The 22772-nt window shown below is 39.9% G+C and overlaps 1 protein-coding gene across 1 annotated transcript in view; it reads left to right on the forward strand.

The window, feature by feature from the left end:
* pds5b (PDS5 cohesin associated factor B) overlaps positions 1 to 22772 on the forward strand; it is a 237068-nt gene that overhangs the window by 134376 nt on the left and 79920 nt on the right. The window contains exons 14-20 of the mRNA XM_060826137.1: positions 1780 to 1861; positions 5825 to 5873; positions 6045 to 6184; positions 6274 to 6389; positions 12154 to 12259; positions 13604 to 13764; positions 14709 to 14832. Coding sequence (XP_060682120.1) covers positions 1780 to 1861; positions 5825 to 5873; positions 6045 to 6184; positions 6274 to 6389; positions 12154 to 12259; positions 13604 to 13764; positions 14709 to 14832 — 778 coding nt within the window. The remainder of the gene's footprint in view (positions 1 to 1779; positions 1862 to 5824; positions 5874 to 6044; positions 6185 to 6273; positions 6390 to 12153; positions 12260 to 13603; positions 13765 to 14708; positions 14833 to 22772) is intronic.

Raw genomic sequence — 22772 nt, forward strand, 5'->3', positions numbered from 1 at the left:
AGTGGCAGAGTCAGAATCATTGGTGACCTTAAGCGGCAATTGGATAGGTACATGGATAGGTGCTTAAGCTCGGACAAATGTTCAGCACAACATGGTGGGCCGAAGGGCCTGTTCTGTGCTGTATTGTTCTGTGTTCTGTGTTTACCCTTCCCTTTTTCAGAATGCCCTGCAGCCTCTCTGAGACAACCTTGGTCCTGGCACCAGGGAGGCAACATAGCCTGACAATCTCGTTTGCTGCCATTGAACTGCCTTTCAGTTTCTCTTATGATAGAGTCCCCTATTGCTGAAGTGTTCCCAGTTGTTTTTTTCTCTTCCCCTACTGTGCAGCAGAGTAAAATGTGGTAGCACGAACTGGCTGTCGCTGCTTTCCCCTGAGAAGCCATCCTCCCCCTCCCACAACTGTATCCATCACAGTATATCTATTTGAAAGGGGGATGGCCACAGGGGACTCCTGCACTGCCTGCCCACACTTACTAGTCTTCCTGATGGTAACCTAATGCTTTTGTGCCTGTGTAGCCTCTGTTCATGGTGTGACCAGTTTGCTGCATGTACTGTCAGTGACATGCTCAAGTTGGATGCTCCATAGTGGGTCATGTGATCAATCAGGAGCTTCAGCTGAACACACTTCCCATATATGTGGTCACAATGGAAGAGTCCATAAATTACGAGGAGCATTCTGTGGAGCCATGAATGAATTTCAATGTATGGTTGAAAGTTTTAGATGTTGCGGGAATGGGCAATCAAGATAAATCAGCAAGTAAAGGAGATCGTAAGTGAACATAATTTGGTGCAGAATAGGATCTGAACAGCATTTTGGATGAAGCTAAGTTAAAGAGAGCATTTGCACGTGTAAATTGCAATGGGATTGAGGCTTGTTGAAATGTTTAAACAGCAGGTGTATTGGTTAAGTATAGTATAGGTGATATTTTTAGATTTTGAAATATGCAGTTTGGAGCTTGATTTGGGATTGAATGAGTCCTGCTGCTTTTAACTGCTTAATTTTAAACAGTAGCTGAGAAGAGGAATGGAATGGCGGTGAGGACATGGTTTGTGGCAAGGTGAAAAGTGATAACTGTAGTATGCCATATGTTGAATTAGAAAAGCTTGTGGGTCATCAGTGTACAGATACAAACTGATGCCATCTCTTCTGATGATATTACCAATGGCAGAAATTGAGAGAATTTGCAAGGAATTGAGAATAGGTCCTTGGTCCCGAGGTAAAATAGGAGGAATGATGTCAATCATGCTTTTTACAATTGCATAAATGAAAATAAAATAAAATCTCACTCTGTGAAAAATAGGATGATTTTGTGCTTGACCCCCTCCAAACGCTATGGGAAAGCTGACAAGGGTGAGGGAGGGATATCATATTACACAATATAATCAGTATCTCCATTTCACTTCAGTGCTGCAAAAACCTGATTACAGAGAATCATTTTGGATTGCAAAAAAGACAGACCTACGCATGTTGTTGTTGCTGAAATCCACAAGATTGGACATGAAAGAGGGATTTGTAGCTGAGGTAGTAGTTTAAGGTTAATCCAAGTAGAGTTAAGCAAATAATCGAACGTGATACCTGAATTGATAGATTTTCTTTTGGCATATTAAATCTTACCTTCAGAGTTTCTTGTTTCCTTCTATGTATGTTTATGAACAAAATGGAGAATGTTTTAATATATTCTTGTGGTTTTTTGACATCCTTTAAATGAAGTTGATGAAATTAAACCATAGTACAACTTGAAGTCCACTAATTAATGTTCTAATTTTGATCTTTAACAGAGCATTAAATGAAATGTGGAAATGTCAAAACATGCTGAGGCATCATGTACGTGACTTGCTTGATCTGCACAAACAACAAAAAGTAAGCATGATGTTTCTCTGCTTGTCTGCATGTCATGAAATGGAAGTGCAATGGCCCCAACAACGTGAGATGACAGTGATTTTTTTTTTATATATCTATATGTTGGAGGCATGTGACAGTTACTGCATACTGTTTTGCTGCATTGATTCCAGGGTGCTGAGACTGAGTCTGAGGTGGCAAATGTGACGAAGATGAATCTGCAACTTTTACCTTAACTCAGTGCAGTGCCAGCTCATTCTCAAATAGCATGGACTCATTTTGAGTTAGGCTTACCTGTGGGCCATGAACTTGGACCTTTCTTTATCTGGCCAGTCTTTAGAGTTTGAGCAAGAAGACCATGTTAGATGGCGGGAGTCCAGTTATGACTGCACGCAATATTCTCACCCTTGTGCCTCCGTTTCTTGGAGTTGCAATTACAGCAAAATTTCTAACCAGCTCTCCTCTTCAGAACGTTCACAAAACAAGTGGAAATATCGTGTCCAACAATGAATTTTGATGGCTGTTGTAGTCTGTTGCTGCTGGTAGCATGCTTATGCACGTCAGATAAATTACTTGTCTTTCCCTGTGTTTTTGTACCTCCATATAATCATAAAATTAAGTTTAGTGCAGATTGTCTGAAATCAATTGAAGCATAATTTCTGGCTAAAGCACAAGTGGGCTGGATCTGAGGAGAATTGTGTGATTTGGACAAATTGAGTGAATGGGCATATGCATGGCAGATGAAGTATAATGTGGATAAATATGAAGTTAACTACGTTTTGGTAGCAAAAACAAGCTAGTTGATTATTTGAATGCTGATAGATTGAAAATTTGGAAGCAGCAATGGTAATCTGGTGTCCTTGTACACCAGTCATTCAAAGTAAGCTTGCAGATGCAGTGAAGAAGGCAAATAGTATGTCGGCCTTCATAGCAAGAAGAGTTGAGTACAGGAGCAGGGATATTTTGCTGCAATTACACCGGGCCTTGGTGGGATCACAGCTGGACTAATATTTACAGTTTTGGTGGTCTTTTTTGAGGAAGGATGTTATGATTACGGAGTAAGTGCAACAAAGATTTTTCAGGCTGATTCCTAGGCTGGCTGGATGGCATATGAAGAGTCTGGATTGATTTCGGAATATATTCGCTGATGCTTAGAAGAAAGACAGGGTATCAGAGAAAGTTTTTATGTAGTTCTAATGGGGCGAGACAGGGTAAGCACAGGAAGGATATTTCCCATGACTAGGGAGTCCAGTACCAGGGGTCATAGTGTAAGAATACAGGGTGGGCTAGATGAGAAGTTCGTTCACTGAGGGTGGTGAGCTTGTGGAAACCTCTGCTACAGGTAGTGGTTGAGACAAAAATATTGAATCTTATCAAGAAGAAGTTAAATGTAGTTCTTAGAGCTAAGGTTTCAAAGGGTGTGAGGAGAAAGCAGGAACAGGATATTGAGTTGGGTGATCAGCCATGAGCTTATTGAATGATGCAGCAGGCTCAAGGCTGAATAGCCAAATCCTGTTTTCTGTTTTCCAGATCCCCTCAGTTCCAAAGGAGAGTCATTTTGAACTTGACATGTATTGGTAATGTTCCACAGAAGCAGCCAGAGAAGTTGCTGAGGTCCCCCCAAAAATTAGCTTTCGTTGAGAAAGTGGGTGCATTCAAAATTTCCCTTGGTTCTTAGCATGAGTTTCAAAATGTTTATTGCCATAAAGAAAGTTGGATGTCTCCGCTTTGAGAGAGTTCCTATCTTTTGCTCCCAGTGCATTCACAATCAATGGGAATTATTTTCAGACTTCCCTGCTTTCTTACACTGCCATTTGTGTTTGGTCAAGTTCACTTGTTGACTTCTGATTGTAGTTTGAAATTTGCTGTTAATAAGTCTGTTCTAGATAAACCTGAAGGTTACTAAGATGCGCTTTTGGTTGTTAAATTCATAGAAACTATATAGCCTTTCAAGGGCTTGCCAACAGTTTTGAAAACCTGTGTTAATTATCTGATACCCACGCAAGTTCATGGTCGATGTCTGCTCATGAACTATAACCTAAATCTCTGCCCACTATCTTGTCTTAATGTTGCCACCCAAATTTGCAATGGTGTTTGGGGATATCACAAATTCTATGACCATGATCCACTGCTCAATCTCAAAACATCAACCCAAACCTTGTACGTGTATGATAAAGTGAACAAATAAGTGCTGAGCAAAGTGGTATTTAAAATAATGGCATCTGTTAATCAATACTGTTAAAATATAATATTGTTATCAGTAAGCCTTAATGTTGCAAAATTAACTTGAATTCCACATCCTGCCCTCCCTGACTGTATGAAAAAAATCTCCTTGATTGGATTAAATTTAGCTTGGAATATGAATTCAGTCCAGTGTCAGATCTGATCTTTTCAGTGTTTCTTGGAACCGTATGCACTGTAACTTAATAGCATCTGTCACTGATGCACTGTGGTAACAAATGTTACATACAACAGTACCTTCTTCTTTTGAAGTTGACAAAAAGGCAAGTGTAACAGTACCATGGGAACACCATCACCATTGTTCTTCTGGAGCTAAACATCATTCTGATTTGGACATACATTGTTGCCATTACTTCATTTTGTTGTCAATATCTTTGAATTTTGTATTTGGAAACCATCAATGTAAACTCTACTATTTGCAGGATAGCCACACCCAACTTTACTTTGGGGCAACTAAGATGGGCAACAAATGTTTAGCAAGACTTTATATAGCTTCTTAACTTAATAAAACATAGGGATTGTAAAATAAGTATGTCATTGAGCCACATGGCAATATTGGGCCAGCCTAACCTGAAGGTTTAAGGAAACATTTGAGCTAAACAAGTGGAGAGGCATGGCAAGGGATTTTCAGACTGTTTGGGCTTGGATATTGGAAGGTACAACCATGATTGGTGGTGTGATTAAAAATTGGGCATGTTCAGGAGACCAGATATTTTGGAGCCGCAGGAGATTCAAGAGAAAGGGATGAAGCTATCAGAGTGGTTTCAAGACGGGGTGAAGAATTTTGAATTGAAGATATTGCTTGACACGTAACCAAGATAGGTGAGTAAAGACAGGGTTGTAAAAGGGGACTGGATAAGACCTAGGACTCGGGCAGCAGAATCATTGAGAGGAGTGTGTTTTATTTAGCCAAAAATGCAGTACAACAGTGAGGTCTATGAATTAGGGTTTCATGAGCAAATGAGCTGAGACGAATGACCTCAGTTTATACAAAGCTGAAAATTGGAAGTTCTGATGATACCAAGACTACAATTGGAAGGCAACTTTCTATTTAAATGATTCCAGAATTGAGAATCTCAATTGAAAGGGTATAAAGTGCAGGTTTTGCCCTGACTATTTGATTGAGAACCAAGGTAAGTGTTCAATATCTATTCTATATACAGTTTTTTTTTAAAAAAGGAAGCCTTTGTGGCTACTTTGCCGCTCTCTCACATTTTACTTGATCAGCTTGCTAATTTTAATGTAATATGCAGTTGATGTCTTGAGGATGTTGGTGCTTGTCAGATGTTTGTTTCATGAATAACATTTCAAGTTATGCCTTTTCAGTTTTGAAAATGAGCTTAATTATTGATAAATCCTTGCAACTAGCATTGAAAAATCACTGTGATTGATGCCTGTACATATTATTGTACACCATCAGCATGTACCCTACACAACTTGGTTGTTAGCAAATTAGTGTTCACCCAAGAGTAGGAGGAATAATGTAGCTTTCACAACATTTTATTTTGGTTCCTTTCCACTGAAATGTGCTACTCCATTTTTTGCTCCGATAGAAATCTTACTGGACTCTATCATCTCCTGCCTTTCTCCACAAATGCTGCCAGACCAGCTGATTTTCTCCAGAATTCGGTGTTTCTTTCAAGTTTCCAGCAGCCACCGTCTTTAGCTTTTATTTAGAAAATAAATCTCTGGTTACCAAATAAAATTTTAAATATGTGTAAAATTTTGTCTTTTAAATCCTAGTCAGATACCACTGACAAAGCCATATTCTCAAAAGTGATGATAATTGCCAGTAAGTACTCCTTTTATATCTAATAATAAACATTTGCAACTAGTTTTTTTTTTGGTAAAATTTAGCAATCATTGAATGCCATTAAGAACTGTAGAAAATATTTCTCTTCATAGTGCAGTGTACTTATTCTTCCAACAATACAGTGTACTCAATGCAATATTTTATTGTCAGAAAACTTGCCTGATCCAGGAAAAGCCCAGGACTTTATGAAGAAATTTGACCAATTTTTAGAAGAGGATGAGCGAATCCGATCCCAACTGGATGTGCTTGTTAGTCCGAATTGTTCATGCAAGCTAGCAGAAGGATGTGTGGTAATTGTGAAAGTTATGCTGGAATAGATTGAGAATTTCCAGTCATGCATTTTCTCCCGTTTTGAAACTAATTCTTTTCTTTCGTACAGCGTGAAATAACCCGAAAACTAAGCAACCCGAAACAACCTACAAATCCATTTTTGGAAATGGTGAAATTTCTCCTGGAGAGGATAGCACCTGTACATATTGACACAGAGTCTATTAGGTATTCATAATTCTTTTTGGTTTAAGCCATAAGTAATGAGAAAACTTATATTCTTGTCTTTCGACCTATTTTATTACTTAAAATGAACAACATATAATCAGACGCACTGCTGAAATGGGCTATCTTGTTTTGGCTGTAGAAGAAATTCGGACTTTCTGAATGTTTTTCATAATATGGTTAATGTTGTTTGGAAAATTGCAGAAGTGTTATAGTGTAGAAGGAGGCAATTCAACCTATCGTGCTTGCACCAGCTTGTTAAATGAGTATCATTACTGAGTGACAATCTCCTGCCTTTCTCCCTATACCCTTATGAATGAGCTGAATGCAAGATCTGTTATGACAGGTAGTGATTGAGGCAGCAATAGAAATGTAATGGAAGCTAAATATGCATATGAATTTGAAGGGAATTAAAGGAGTTTTGCTGATTGTCAAACAAGAAGATATGTGTTAAACCCTTGTGGTATTAATTTGATATGAAATTTTGGGCTTAATAGCCTGTTTCTGGGTGAATTTCAACGTGTTTCTGTTTGTAATATCCTCTCGTCAGGGTCTATTAAAAAATGTTCAAGTTTTATAATAGATTCATTCACAAGAATAAATAATAGAAGGCTGTATGGCCCATTTGTGCATTCGCTGTCTTTTGGGAAGAGGCATCCCATTTATCACATTCGTTTGCTCTACTTTCTGATGAAGGGCTTTTGCCCTAAACGTCGGTTTTCCTGCTGCTCAGATGCTGCCTGACCACCTTTTCCAGCACTACATTCTCGACTCTAATTTCCAGCATCTGCAGTCCTCACTTTCACCTACTTGCCTACAGCCTAACCTTCTTAACATAAAATGAATCTGCTTCTCCCCTCCCAAGACAGAACTTTACAGAGTGCATTTGTCTGTTTTGTCAAGCTTGTCCTATTGAAGAATTCAAAGATAACTGGCAAGAACTCAAACAAGGAATTAGGAGGTAAAAATGGGCATGAAATGTCTTTGGCAAACAGAGTTAAGAAAAATTCTAAGGCGTTTTAGACCTATGTTTGAAGCAACACTGTAGCTAGGGAAAGGGTTGGTCCACTCGAGGACAAGGGGGGAATTTATACATGGAGCTAGCGGCTGAGGTTCTTAACAAATACTTAGCATTGGTATTCACAAGGCAAAGGACAAGGTGGATGTTGCATGTTGGTAGGGTTGTTGCCATTCTACGTATGTCAATATTAAAAAAAATGTTGGGTGTTATGAAAAGCATTAAGGTAGACAAGTCCCCAGGACCTGATGAGATCTATCCCAGAATGCTGAGGGAGGCAGTTGAGGAAATTGCTGGGGCCTTGTATAAAATCTTTGTATCCTCTTCAGTCACAGGAGAAGTCCCAAAGGACTGGAGAATAACCAATTTTGTCTCTTTGTTTAAGAAGGGCAACGGGGATAATCTGGGAAATTACAAGCTGGTGAGCCTTTGGCCAGTGGTAGGGAAATGTATTGGAGAAGGTTTTTAGACAAAAGTTAGTCACATTGTGAAAAATATAGACTTATTAGTGATTATCAGTATGGCTTTGCGCATGGAAGATTGTGTCTCTTAAACTTGGTTCAATTTATTGAGGAAGTAATAAAAATGATTGTTGAGGGCATGGTGGTAGATGCTGTTCAAATGGACTTTAGCAAGGTCTTTGACAAGGATCCTCCTGGCAGGCAGATACAAAAGGTGAGGTAATGTGGGATCTGTGGTGAGCTCATAAAACAGATACAGTACTGTCTTCCTTGGTCATTGAAGACAGCATAGCAGTGGAGGGTTGCTTTTTTTCTGGCTAGAAATCTGTGACCAGTGGAATTTCACAGAAGTGTTCAATCAATGGGATCTCTATGGTTTTTAGTATATATAAATGATTTGGAGGAGAATGTGGGTAGCCTGATTTAGCAAGCTTGTGGATGGTTCAAAGATTGGAGAAGCTGTGGATGGTGAGGAGGTTTGCCCAAGGATGTGGAAAGATAGATAGGTAGGTGATTTGGGTGAGAAATGGCAGATGGAGTTTAATCCAGATAAGTGGTAAGTGATGCATTTTTGAAGATCTGATGCAGGACAGAAGTTAGATCTAGTCAGTTTAGTATACTTTGTGCCGCTATGTATGCAAATCCACGTTGAATTGTAGCCATTAGTGGTCAACTCCAGTGGCAAGGTGACATGACGAGAGACCTCTTTTCAGGTGCTTGCCTGTCCAGCATGAATACAGAGTCAATGAATGATCACTTCGACCAACTCTGTTCCAGTGAAAGCAGTTGCCAAGGGGGTTGTATATGGTTTGCTGTGACTAAGGATGCTGAAGTACAGAATAGTGAAGGCAATGTTCATTTTTGATCGCCCTCATTTTTCCTACTCTAAAGTACTGTGGCCCTCTCAGATCCTCATTGTCACATACGCTCCTTGCATCGCCCCCTTGTCAATGGCACAACATGCATTGTCTGTAATGTAATGCAAGGCACCCTAGACGTGAACGAGCATGGGACCCTCATGTTGAGCAGACCAGTTATGGCCCCAGGAGAAGGTGTTGCATTGCATTTATGCTGGGCCTCATTCTTGGGGTACTGACCACTACCTTATGGACACATTATCACCCTTGGCACCTGGAATGCTGCAGATGACACTGCTTTTGTCACTGTCCTGGGACATCTTCGTTCCGCAATTCCATTGCCCCTCACTTTCCTAAGAGACGTTCCATTAAAGGTCAGTGTCTGTGGGCCTCTTGCACTTGGTTTGCATGACAAATGCACTTTTTGCCTGAAATTCTGTGTTAAGAAGCTGCACCACATTACTAGTCTTGAGCTTCCAGATGCATGTCTTACTCCACGAGTTTCTATGGAAATTTATATTGCAGTGGACCTGGACAACAACAGGTTCTTTGTCTTGATTCTTTGTTGATGGTTCCAGTGAGCCTCTGTGGGCAATATCAGAAACTAAGTAGTTCTCTTGTAATGTGATCAGTCACAATTACAGTACACACACAAATGGCATTTAACCACTTGTCTATGTTGAAGTGAGCCTCTGCCAAGGAAGATGATGAGATGACTCCACATGGACAATGTGCATAATATATTCCATTTTCAAAGTATGGTACACAGGGTGCCTGACATGCATACAATAGAAAATTGTATGTGTGGTGGCAAGAATGAGACCTCTTCTCGTGAGCGGCACGGTGGCACAGTGGTTAGCACTGCTACCTCACAGCGCCAGAGACCCGCGTTCAATTCCCGACTCAGGCGACTGACTGTGGAGCTTGCACATTCTCCCCGTGTCTGCGTGGGTTTCCTCCGGGTACTCTGGTTTCCTCCCACAGTCCAAAGATGTGCAGGTCAGGTGAATTGGCCATGGGGTATGGGTGGGTTGCGCTTCGGCGGGTTGTTGTGGACTTGTTGGGCCGAAGGACCTGTTTCCACACTGTAAGTAATCTAATCTAATTCTATTACTGATTTGGTCCATTTTGAAAATTTCACCTCCCTGACTAGGACTGCTGAGAGTCATAGATCTGTGCAGCATGGAAACAGACCCTTTGGTCCAACTCATCCACGTCGATCAGGCATCCTAAATTAATCCCTTTTTCCAGTATTTGGTCTGTATCCCTTTTAAAGGCAATCTTCTTCACTCTCCACTACATCTCCAATTTTGGTGTCATTTGCAAACTTACTAACCATACTTCCTATATTCCTATCCAAATAATTTGTATAAATGACAAAAAGCAGTGGAAGCAGTGCCGATCCTTATGGCACACCACTGGTCACAAGCCTCCAGTCTGAAAAACAAGCCTCCACCACTGTCAGTCTTCTACCTTCAAGCCAGTTGTGTATCCAAATGGCTAGTTCTTCCTGTATTCCATGTGAGCTAACCTTGCTAACCAGTCTACCATGAGGTACACTGTCAAATGCCTTACTGAAGTCCACATCAATCATTTTCACCGTTCTGCCCCCATCAGTGCTCTTCGTTACTTGCAAATAAAACTCCAATTCATGAGACACTATTTCCCTTGCACAAAGCCAGGTTGACTATCCCTAATCAGTTCTTGCCTCAGATGCATATAAATTCTGGCCTTCAGGATTCCCTCCAATAACTTGCCCACTCTTATAGACCATAAGACATAGGAGCAGCAGTAGGCTATTCAGGTCATCGAGTCTACTGCATCAAACAATGAGATTCTAACTGATCTGATGGTCCTTACTTCACTTTCCTGCTTTTTCCCCATAACCCTTAATTCCCTGACTGATTGATTGAAAGTCTTTCTGTCTCAGCCTTTTATGTTTGCTGCAAGAACCAGTTTCAACATCTTTTTGTGGTAAAGCATTCCAAAGATGAAGAATCCCAGAAGAATTCCCACTTCACCTCTGCCTTAAACGAACTCTTATTTTGAAATAGTACCCTATGGCCCTAGACGAGCTCGCTGTTTGTCTTAAGGGAATCATCTTTCCATGTCTACCCTGTTAATTCTTCTAAGAATTTGTATGTATCATGTAAAACCCTTCAACTGTCTAAAATGCCTTGAACATGTTGATTTTTTTTTCCCAAGCATAATTTCATGTCAGTCTTTCAAAACAATAATCCCATAGCTCATAGCATGATGCAAAATTCAATGAAAGAGGCTAGTTCTCCCTTTGTCAGCTTGGCGAAATCCACATAGTACAATGCCCAACCTTTGAATGTGCTGTCAGCAGGCACCTAATCATTCTGTGATAATAGTTTAACATGTGTTGCTTGTTTTTGTATGCTACACCTCTATTAACAAAGGGAATGATCCCATACACTACTATTAACTCCCATCTTCAGTATTTTGTGTGCATGCTGTTTCTGCATCCATGTTAAAATTGTAGTTTTTTACATTTTATTTGATCAGCTAATGCTCACTAAATAAAGCCTCACCTATACAGAGATGTCAACATCCTGTGGGGAAAAAATAGTTTTGTGCATAAAATCATGAAAATTTATATAATTGGTATGGCACAGTCTGGGTAATGTGACAGAGATTTGCACCAGTACCCTGTTCTGCAGGTTTACTGTGCCCCAATTTCTGCACCCATTTTAGATTTAGACTTTTATTGTCACGTGAACTCGCACAAAAATACAGGCGTACAGTGAAAAGTGTGCGAAGTTGCCATTCTCTGGCACCATCTTTCATATACTAAAGACAAGATGAATAACAGAAGCAGAAATAAAAGAGACAGCCAAAAGAAAATGAAACATTCAGAGGGGAGGGAGCAAAAGTAAAAGAAAACGGATGAGTTCTGGGCTCAGGAACTGAGCACAAAAGTTGCTACTCTGTTGCTGCCATCTTAAGTATGATCTTAAATATGCAGCTAGTTATAAGTCGTACTGACTGAATCACCTAGAAATTATGCCAGTTTCACTTGAGACAGCAGACTTTTAAGCATTTTATGAGCTAAGTGTGTGGACTGTGATGCCAGTTTCTCAAGCTGATTTTGTCTGTAAATATCATTGACATTAAAAAAAAGAGGCCATCTGCACAAGCATTAGCTCAGAAGTTAAATTTTGATTTTTGGCTACGTTGATCATACCAATGTGCAAATGACAGGTTCTTCCTAGGAGTGCAATGAATGGTTTAAATAACCATCACTGTATGCAAATGAGCCCTTTTTTTAAAAAAAAAGATGTGTTCTCATGTTTGCTGTTTATACATTTTCTATGGATTCAACTTTTTGAGTTATTGTTGTTAAAAGACTTGTGAATTATTTTTTAATATGTGAATTCAAACTTATTCATCACTCATGTTTTTGATAGTGCTTTAATTAAGCAGATTAATAAATCCATTGATGGCACAGCTGATGATGAAGAGGAAGGTGTGCCAACTGATGAAGCAATACGAGCAGGCCTTGAATTGCTAAAGGTAGATATTTGAAACAAAAGAACTCAATATTTATAACTTAATCTGACCTTTTAAAATTGCTTTTTGTATTACTTCTGACATTTCGGCATATTTTTGGCTTCTTTGATTATTTCTCACTGATACTGAATGGAGTCAGGTTGCTGGGCCAAATGTTTCATGTGATTCAGTGTGTTAGGTCTTAATTGAGGGCTTCACGTTAAAGACATATACAAATAAATAAAAATAATATTATTATATAATGTGGCCATGCAGGTTGACTCCTCAACTTGCAAATTCTTCCAAGATTCCTTTAGCAGTTAGTTAAAGTGGGAGACACTGGAGTATGTGTCACTTCGGCAATTAGTTTTTGGCTTCAAGCTTGCTGCTGCTTGTTTCACCTGGAACAAAGAATGAGAAACACAAATGTGTTTTGCATGCTTTGTGTATTTCTTGATTTGGGAAAATCTAAAGTAAAAGGAAACTTGAGTGCTTTAGCCAGAGGAAAAGGTAATTTTGCAGGGAGGATTGAAAAGCCAAATGTCTGGATGAAGGCTTCATGTGTTTAAGGAACACAATAGAAATACTCATCAGACTGGTAACATTGGCACTTAATGCAGACTTGTCAAATGACGTATGTGAACATAGAAGTAAACCAAAAATCACAATTTATGATCTAGTCCAACATTGCAATTAACTGAATGTTGACAATAATTCAAATTGTCATATAACAAATAGCAACATTTCAATTCTGCTGTTGATCTGGTCGAGTGAAGCTGTTAGAATCTCTTCTGAATTAGTGTTAATATCTTTTAAAAGTAGTGTTCATACTTGGGCTTCAACATGCATGCCTACTATTATGAAGACAGTTGTATTTGCCATTTCCTGTCTGGTTGCAAGGAGCTCCTTTATTCACTTGGTGCTGTTTAAGTGTTAAAAGTTCTTTTATTTCTTTATTGATACCTTTGTGCACAATTTTTGCAAAACAAAGATGAAATAAACACAGAATGTGGCTTTTTGAGCAGCAGCACTAGTTTCAAACTGTGGGCAACAAATTGGAAATTACCTAATTTTTCCATCATTCTGTATACTTTGTTTGTTATAATGTAAGTGAGAAGTATTATCTAGTAGCCCATGCAAATTCTGCAACATGAAAGCAGATGAAATGGTTCTGTAGGTATGGAAAATTAATAAATCAAAGTTCCATTTCTTATTGAAGAACAAGAAGGAAGTTGCCATAATAGATGAACTACAAATTTATAAATATCTTGCTAGCTGTAGAATTTTTTTCATGAGAGGGAAAGAAATCTGAATTTTAATAAACTATTTTAAAATCCCGAAACTTTAAAGCTTTTTTTTTCATTTTAGGTATTATCTTTCACGCATTCGATCTCTTTTCACTCTGCGGAAACATTTGAATCTCTCCTCCAGTGCTTGAAAATGGAAGATGAAAAGGTGGCAGAAGCTGCTTTACAGATCTTCCGAAATACTGGACAGAAAATTGAAGATGACTTTCCTCACATTCGATCGTATGCTTCATTCCTGTCATTACATATTGAATCTCAAAATAAAATACAACCGTAATAAGGCTTTTAGGGCATGATGCATGACACAGTTCTATGCTATAAAGAGTCAATTTTTTCTTGCATGTATTTACAAAATATTAATTATTCATGGCAATTTCCTTTTAGATTACATTTCATAGAATTGAATACCAGTTATCATGAGTTGCAGTTTAACCTTCTTTCAAGTTGTAACATGCTATGCATGCGTTAATTGTTTTATGCATGAAGACATTGACCTATGAAGGCAAATAGATGTGACAGGAAGTGTTCAAAGTAATCTATATTAAAAGCTGCCTTGCAAATGAGAAGGCACCTAGGCTCTTAGTCCACTCACTTACAAATCTGCCACAGGACTAGACCTCTAATGTCAAATTGGCATATTTCCTGTATTTGATTTTTCAGAAACATTGCAAATGTCATTGTTCAGTAGTTAATTTATTGTGGGAAAGTATTATACATGCTTTATATAATTTACAATCCAATGTTAGGACTATGTCACTTCCATCATATTGGCTGTACTACACCAGAACACTGACATGATGCAAAGAATATTGCAAGCAAGTATCAAAAATGTAACACTTTACATTCAAGCACATAAGTTACAAGGTTAACTGGTTCTGTCACAGGGTTCCCTTAGTGCTACTTGAGTAGTATCAGAACAATCAATTACTTCTTCCTGTAACTTTAATTAGTATATATCTGTGGTCTTGTGTGCAAGTGAAATTGTGAGAAAAAAAATCTCTTGACAGCAGAGGGTGCTATTCCACTCGGGGGCTGTATCAATAATCTTAAGTCGTATCAAAGGGTTTTTGGCATTGACGTTGATTCTGCATTGGTAATTGTCAATGTCTTTGACCATGTTTTCATAAGAAATAAATCTTAATGAGCTTTGTTTTTCTCCTGCCTAGTGCTTTGCTGCCTGTATTGCAACAGAAGGCCAAGAAAGGCACTGCTCGACAAGCCAAGCATGCAATTCACTGCATTCATGCAATATTCTCCAGTAAAGAGACACAATTTGCACAGATATTTGAGGTAAGGTGTGAACTATTTAGATATCATTTATTATATTTTTATGCAGAAACCATATTTTCTTAATTGATGTGTTTGTCTGTTAAATAATGTTTCAGGTTTTCTTAACCCAGATAAAATCTTACCAATCTATTCATACAATGAAAAATGCACTTTAATGCTGAAAGTTGCAACTTGCATTTCGTTCTGAGTAAATGGACATGATTTTGTTTCTAATGTAAGTATGTGCACTTTTAGATGACTGTGCAAATGTAGCACACTGTTTCTTGAAATATGATGAGCAAAATTTCACAAAGCCAAGCCAGATTAATACACTCCATCCCAGAGGCTCCCTGCCTCATTCCTGATGAAGGGCTTTTTGCCTAAAATGTCAATTTTCCTGCTCGGCTGCTGCCTGACCAGCTTTTCTAGCGCCACTCTAATCTGTACAGGACGTTGGTTACTTTTGGAATATTGTTTGCAATTCTGTGCCTCTGCTGTAGGAAGGATGTTGTGAAACTTGAAAGGGTTTAGAAAAGATTTGCTAACATGTTTCCAGGGTTTGAGGTATGGGGAGAGGAATAGGCTGAGGCTATTCTACCTGGAGTGTTGGAATCAGAGTGCTAACTTTCTAGAGGTTTATAAAATCATGAGACATGGGTAGGGCGAATACCCAAGGTCTTTTTTTCCTGTGGTAGGGAGCCAAAACTAGAGGGCATAGGTTTAAGATGTTAGATCTCACGGATGATCCCTGGAATGGCAGGTCTAACATATGAGGAACGGCTGAGGATCCTGGGATTGTATTCGTTGGAGTTTAGAAGATTGAGGGGAGACTTAATAGAGACGTATAAGATAATACATGGCTTGGAAAGGGTGGACGCTAGGAAATTGTTTCCGTTAGGCGAGGAGACTAGGACCCATGGACACAGCCTTAGAATTAGAGGGGGTCAATTCAGAACAGAAATGCAGAGATATTTCTTCAGCCAGAGAGTGGTGGGCCTGTGGAATTCATTGCCACAGAGTGCAGTGGAGGCCGGGACGCTAAATGTCTTCAAGGCCGAGATTGATAGATTCTTGTTGTCTCGAGGAATTAAGGGCTACGGGGAGAACGTTGGTAAGTGGAGTTGAAATGCCCATCAGCCATAATTGAATGGCGGAGTGGACTCGATGGGCCGAATGGCCTTACTTCCACTCCTAGGTCTTATGGTCTTATGATTACTTACAATGTGGAAGCAGGCCCTTCGGCCCAACAAGTCCACACCGACCAACCAAAGCACAACCCACCCCTACCCCTACATTTACCCCTTACCTAACACTACGGGCAATTTAGTACGGGCAATTTAGCATGGCCAATTCACCTGACCCACACATCTTTGGACTGTGGGAGGAAACCGAAGCACCCGGAGGAAACCCACGCAGACATGGGGAGAACATGCAAACTCCACACAGTCGCCTGAAGCGGGAATTGAACCCGGGTCTCTGGCACTGTGAGGCAGCAGTGCTAACCACTGTGCCACCGTGTCGCCCACATGTGAGGGGAAAGATTTTAAAAAAGATCTAAGGGGCAGTTTTTTTTCATGTAGAGGATGGTATTTGTATGGAATGAGCTGCTGGAGGCTGGTACATTTCCAACATTTAAAAGGCAAGTGGATGGATATATGAATTGGAAGGCTTTACAGGGATATTGGCCAAATGCTGGCAAATGGGACAGTATTAACTTAGGATATCTGGCCAGCATGGGTGAGTTGGACCAGAGACTGTTTCCATGCTGTACCAACTCTGATTGTGTGTTAGAATTTAACATAAATGATAAATTCTACTGGGCTTGCTATATATGAAGTCCTTTGCTAAACCCAGCCAGGAGCACTAGCTAGCTGCTAGATAATATTGTAATTTCATGATTATTCATTTGAATTTCTTTTAAATATGTCAACAAGTGCACATTTTCCTTTTTCAAATGTTCACTTAATTACCATTGCAAGTCTCCAATATAACATTATTAAACACTGAGAAAGAAAATAAATATTTGGAATTCCATTTCTGAATCCTGCAGTTCTCTTTGCATTCACAGCAGAGAAATTCTTTTAAAAAAAAGGAGCAGGGATATGCCATTGTTTCCATCCAGTTTGTTCTGTCATTCTGTGATCAAAGCAACTCAATTGCTTGTTATTCTGTCCAAGTAGACATAGTACCCCCCCGCCCCCCAAAACCATCGCCAGCAATTACCCTTTTGATCCCTTTCTTAGCCCCGGGTGCTATATCCAACTCCTTCAAATCGGCAATGTTTTGGCCTTGAATGCTTTCTGTGTTCGTGAATTGCACAAGCTCACCACTCTCTGGGTGTAGAAATTTCTTCTCTGTTTGAAATGGTTTACCCCATAATCATTAAACTATGACCCTGGTTATGCTTTTCCCCAGTCGTTAGGAACATCACCTTTGCATCGACCCTGTTTACTCAAGTTAGAATTTTAGATTTCAGGGGTTCTCCACATTCTTAAACTTCAATGAATATAATCCTTACCAATTCTACAACTTCTCAGTCTTGCCATCCCAGACACTCCCTCAACAGTAGGAGCATCCTTCCTCAACAAGAAGACCAAACTTTCCTCACTATTACAGATGTGGTCTAGATCATAAGACATGGGTGCAGACATTAGGACATGACCTTCTGTGGGAATAAATTCCATAGATTCACCACTCTTGCTGAAGATGTTTCTCCTTATCACAGTTGTAGAAGGTCTTTCCTTTCCTCTGAGACTCTGCCCTCGAGTTCTACTCTCTTATCAATGGAAAAATCTTTCCAACATCAACTCTGTCCAGGCCATTCAAACTTTATACAAGTTTCTATTAGATTCTCCTCTCATCCTTTTAAACCCCATTGTGTACAGACCCAGAGTCTTCAAACATTCCTCATGTTAAGTCTTTCATTCCTGGGACCATTTTTGTGAACCTCCTCTGAACATGCTCCAGGGCCAGTACATCCTTCCTGAGATATGGGGCCCAAATGTTTGCACAATACTCCAAATGTGATCTGATCAGAGCTTTCTAGAGCCACAGAAGTACATCCAGCTTTTATATTCAACTTCTCTCAACATAAATGCCATCATTGCAATTGCCTTCCTAACTACTGACTCAATCTGCAAGTTTACCTTGAGAGAATCCCGGACAAAACTCCCAAGTCTCTCTGCACTTCAGACTTCTGAATTTTTTCCCCATTTAGAAAATAGTCCATGCCTCTATATTCTTCTTAGCAAAGTGCATGACCTCACACTCCCACATTGTACTCCATCTACACTTCTTTGCCCATTCTCTCTCTTAACCTGTCCAAATCCTTCTGCAGCTTCTCCACCTCCTCAATGCTACCTGTTCCTCAAAGTATCTTTGTATCATCTGCAGATGTAGCCAGAATGCTCTCTTGTGTTCCTTCAACTAGATCATTAATGTGTAAAGTGAAAACTTATGGTCTCAACACTGAGCCTTGTGGAACACCACTTCTCAGTATGGCAGCCAGTGAGAAGAACCCTTCTATTCCCACTTCCTGCTTTCTGCTAGATAGCCAAGCTTTTATTCACGCTAACACATTGCCTCTGCCTCTGATACCATGGGCCCTGTGCAGCACCTTGTCAAAGGTCTTCTTGAAGTCAAGCTCGGTAACATACATTGGATCTCCTTGGTCTAATGTGTTTGTTACTTCCTCGAAGAATTCTAGCAGATTTGCCAGGCCCAGCCGCCTCCTGCTAAGAACATGCTGATTTTGCTCTATTTTACCATGACACTTCAAAGTATTCAGAAATCTCATCCTTCACATTGGATTCCAGGATCTTAACCACGACCGAGATTAGGCTAATAGGTCTGCAATTTTCCATCTTTTGCCTTACTCAGTGTTTAACAGAGGTGTTACATTAGTGATTTTCCATCCCTCTGGGACCTCCCTGATACTAGCGATTCCTGAAAGATCACCATTAACTTTTACTATCTCTTCAGCTATCTCCCTTAGAACTCTGTGATGTAGTCCATCTGGTTCAGGTGATTTAACTACCTTCAGGCCATTCAGTTTTTCTAGCACCTTGTCCTTGGTGATGGCCACCATACTCAGCTCTGTCCCCTCACTGTCTTGAATCTTTGAGACACTACTTGTGTCATCCACTTTGAAGTAAATAATTATTCAATTCCTCAGCCATTTTCTTGTTCTCCACTACTATCCAGCGTTATTTTCCAGCAGCTCAATGTCCACTTTTTTGCCTGCCTTTTGCCCTTTTTATATATCTAAAGAAATTCTTACCGTCTCCTTCATATTACTGTTCCCTTACCCTCCTTTTAATCTTCTCTCTCCCTTTATTTCTTTTTTGTTGTCCTCTGTTGGCCTTTGTGTGCTCCCCAATCCTCTGGTTTCCCACATGATCTGGTTGCTCTTTTTAAGTTTATGCTATCCCTGACTTCCCTAATCAGCCACGGTTCCCTCATCCTCCCTGTATCATGTTTCTGTTTCCTTGGGATGAATCTCTGCTGTAGTTTCTTGAAATTCTCCCAGAAACTCCAAAAGGTTCCTTCACCATCAGCTCCCTTATCAAGTCTGCCTCTTTGCACAACACTAAATCCAGTGTTGCCTGTTCCCTCGTGGGCTCCAACACAAGCTGCTCCAAAAAGCCATTTCATAGACATTCCACAAATTCCTTTTTGTTTTTGCAATCCACTCCCAACCTGATTTTCCCAGTCCACCTGCATATTGAAATCCCCTATGGTTACTGTAACTTTGCCTTTCCTACACATCTTTTCTATCTGCACCCCAGCTCCTGACTACTGTTTAGAGGCCTGTGCATAGCTCCAGTTGTTTTTTTTTTGCCTTTGCAGTTCCTCAATTCTACTCGCACAGGTTCTACACTATCTGACCCTACTTCATTTCTTCCTATTGATTTATTTCCATTTCTTAATAATAAGGCAACTCCACCTCCTCTTTCCACCTGCCTATCTTTTCAATAGGACGCATATCCTTGAATATTCAGCTCTCAATTCTGATTCCCTTGAAGCCATGTCTCCGTGATGCCCACCACGTGATTACTGCCAATTTCTATCTGCGCCATGAACTCATTTTCCTTATTACTTTATGCTGCGTGCATTCAGAAAGAACAACTTCAGTCCTCTATTAAGCCTCAATGTTCTCCTTGTCGTTTGTTTGTCCAGTGTGCTTGAAGGTTGCTTTCTAACCCTTTCCATACGCTCTATCCTATTTGTGTCTATGCTGAAGATTTTAATAATGTGACTTGCGTTCTGCACTGTTACCACCTTTTTTTTTTAATTTGGGTTTTCTAATGTACCCTATAACTGAGTGTCCACCCGGTCTCAAAAAAATGTAGTTTAAAGTCTACAGCCCTTGTTGAGCAAGTCACTAGCACTCTGGTCCCAACACAGTCTAAATGAAGACTGCACCATCAGAACAGGTCCCTTCTTCCCCAGTACTGGTGCCAATGTCCCATGAATTCAAGCCCATTTGACCCACGCCTATGCTTGAGCTGTGCATTTACCTGCATAATCTTATTCACCCTGTGGCAAGTAACTCGTGGCTCAGGTAGTAATTCAGAGATTATTACCTTTTTTGCTTTTGCTTTTTGATTTAGCTCCTAGCTTTTCATAATCCCTTAGCAGAAGCTCTGCCCTAGTTTTATCTGTCATTGGTACTTGCATGGACTGCAACCACTGGATCTTTACCCTCTCACTCCAAGTTCCTCTGCAGCCCAAATGAGAGATCCCAAGCCCGAGCACCAGGCAGGCAACACCATCTTCAGGATTCTCTATCCTGGTCACAAAACAGTGTTTATGCTTCAAACTATGCCTCTCAACAAGACCCTGTGTTGGTTCAGCAAGATATTCCTGCTCTCAACTTCTCACTGAAGGCAAGCAAACCATTTACATTGTTGTAGTTGAACATAGATTTCATTTTATACTAGATAAGATGTATAGATTTACTGGACTCCTCTTAGACACTCCTCCATCTGTACCCTTAACACAAGTAGATAGTTCTTGATGCTTCTCTTGCTGCTGTAATGAAGATTTATGCATCATTTTCCTTCTGATCCAACCTCTTGGCAATTCAAATCTCACAAATACTTAATCTGAAATATAAATCTGAGCCAAAAGAGGATTTTTTTGGTCAAACAGATGTTGTATGTGGAAAGAGTAAAGAACATGTATTTTTAATATTTCATAGTTTCAAGGCCAAATGTATTTAGGCAATTCACATTTGGACAGTTATTTAAACCAGTTTAGGACAGTTTGTGTTTGGGAAAACTGTCAGCCCGTTCTTTAATTTTAAGTGACTTTTCTATTCATCAAAGTCTAGCTTTTGATAACATTTGATATGATTAGAAAGCACATTTAATCACATCCAAATGGTAAGCCAGTATGTTCTACTAGAATGCTTGGTGTTGGTTCAGATTTGCTCATTATGGAGTCATACAAAGGTCAGTGTGGATCGACAAGGACCAGAGGCAGAAAGGAAAATCGTTCTGTAATGGGTGATATTACATTCAAGATTGAGAGAGAACTGTAAACTCATGATAATGACTTGAGCATCAGTTGTCTATGTCAGTGACAAAAGTGTACAAACAAAATAAAGTACTTTACTTCAAGGACTCGAAAGTCTGTGGGAAAGCCATGTTGAGCCAGTAGACGTTTCAACAAATTTTTGCTGTGCTGTTACCTTAAAGGCCACCTTTCATGGCCATCCCATCCTGTTCAAAAGCAGAATTGTGACCATGTCCTGGGACATGGTCAGTCTGTGGTGGTAACATGCATTACTTGTCTAGAGGAAATAAGATTAAGACACTCAGCCTCCTGTATCTCCTCCACATCTCAAGAGGACCATACACTACAACAGTTTAGCAACTATTGGTCCTGGACTTGCTGGCTCATCTGTTCCTCCTTCCTTTCTCTCTGACTTTGTTGTGCCATTGTTGTGGTGATACTCTTTGCTGCGGATGGATCCATTGGTCATTGTTCCAATGATGCTGTGGAGAAAATATTAAGAACATGTTTAGTTTCAGACAATGTGAGAAGACATCATTCAATGACAAATGACAGTTTAGACTCGTCCTCTACACAGTGGGACATGGAGAATTCAACAGGAAAGCCTTTTGACACGGGGAGTTTTATTTTCTGTATACAGAGGGAGGATTACTGAAACCTTGTCCGCTTACCTCTGCTCCCACAAGAAGGGCAGCATTGCATGTCAGCATGTTCACAAATGTTCAGGGTGATAGGAAATTGGTTCTGTGCACTTGTGCAGCCTATGAGACTTTGAATTGTTTTTGTGAAGTGAAATCTACAGGTGGTACTTTTTAAGGTTGTCTGTAATTGATCACAGTCCTCTCTGAAGCAAAAGCAATCAGTCATGACCAGTGAGATGTCCAAAATTGCTGTGGCCAAGATTTGTATTTCACATAATTGGACACTGCACGCATTTTATGTGCAGGGTGTAATGATTCTGTGTAAATGCCTGATTTAATGTAGCTTCTCCTGAAGGACTGCACATTTCTCAGTAGTAGAGTCTGTGTTCTGACAGAAAAAATCCCTTACTCCACTCACTTTGGTTGTGGTTCCAACTATTTTCCATTTCCATTGTGCATTTTTGACCTGAGTGGTGAGGGAAGACAGCAGCATGGGTTGCACTTTGCAGAGCGAGTCTGATAATTAAGGCCTTCTATAATGCATGTTCTCCCTCCTACCCCACCCAACACTAATAAATATCATCATGTTTGTTCTTCCTGGCACCTAATGTCAATTTATCAAAAATCGCATTTCCGCACGTAAAAGTTAACTTTTTTAAATTTACTTCTTCATTTCCCGTGTTAGTCCCTGAGCCCCGGCCCTACAAAAAGTGGTGAAGGCTGTTACAGTTATGACATTTTTTTTAGAAAAGAGACATCTGGATTGGTATATGAATAGCAATGGTTTGGAGGGATATGGTC

This window comes from Hemiscyllium ocellatum, chromosome 6 (assembly GCF_020745735.1).
Source record: "Hemiscyllium ocellatum isolate sHemOce1 chromosome 6, sHemOce1.pat.X.cur, whole genome shotgun sequence".
Classification (NCBI taxonomy): Eukaryota; Metazoa; Chordata; class Chondrichthyes; order Orectolobiformes; family Hemiscylliidae; genus Hemiscyllium; species Hemiscyllium ocellatum.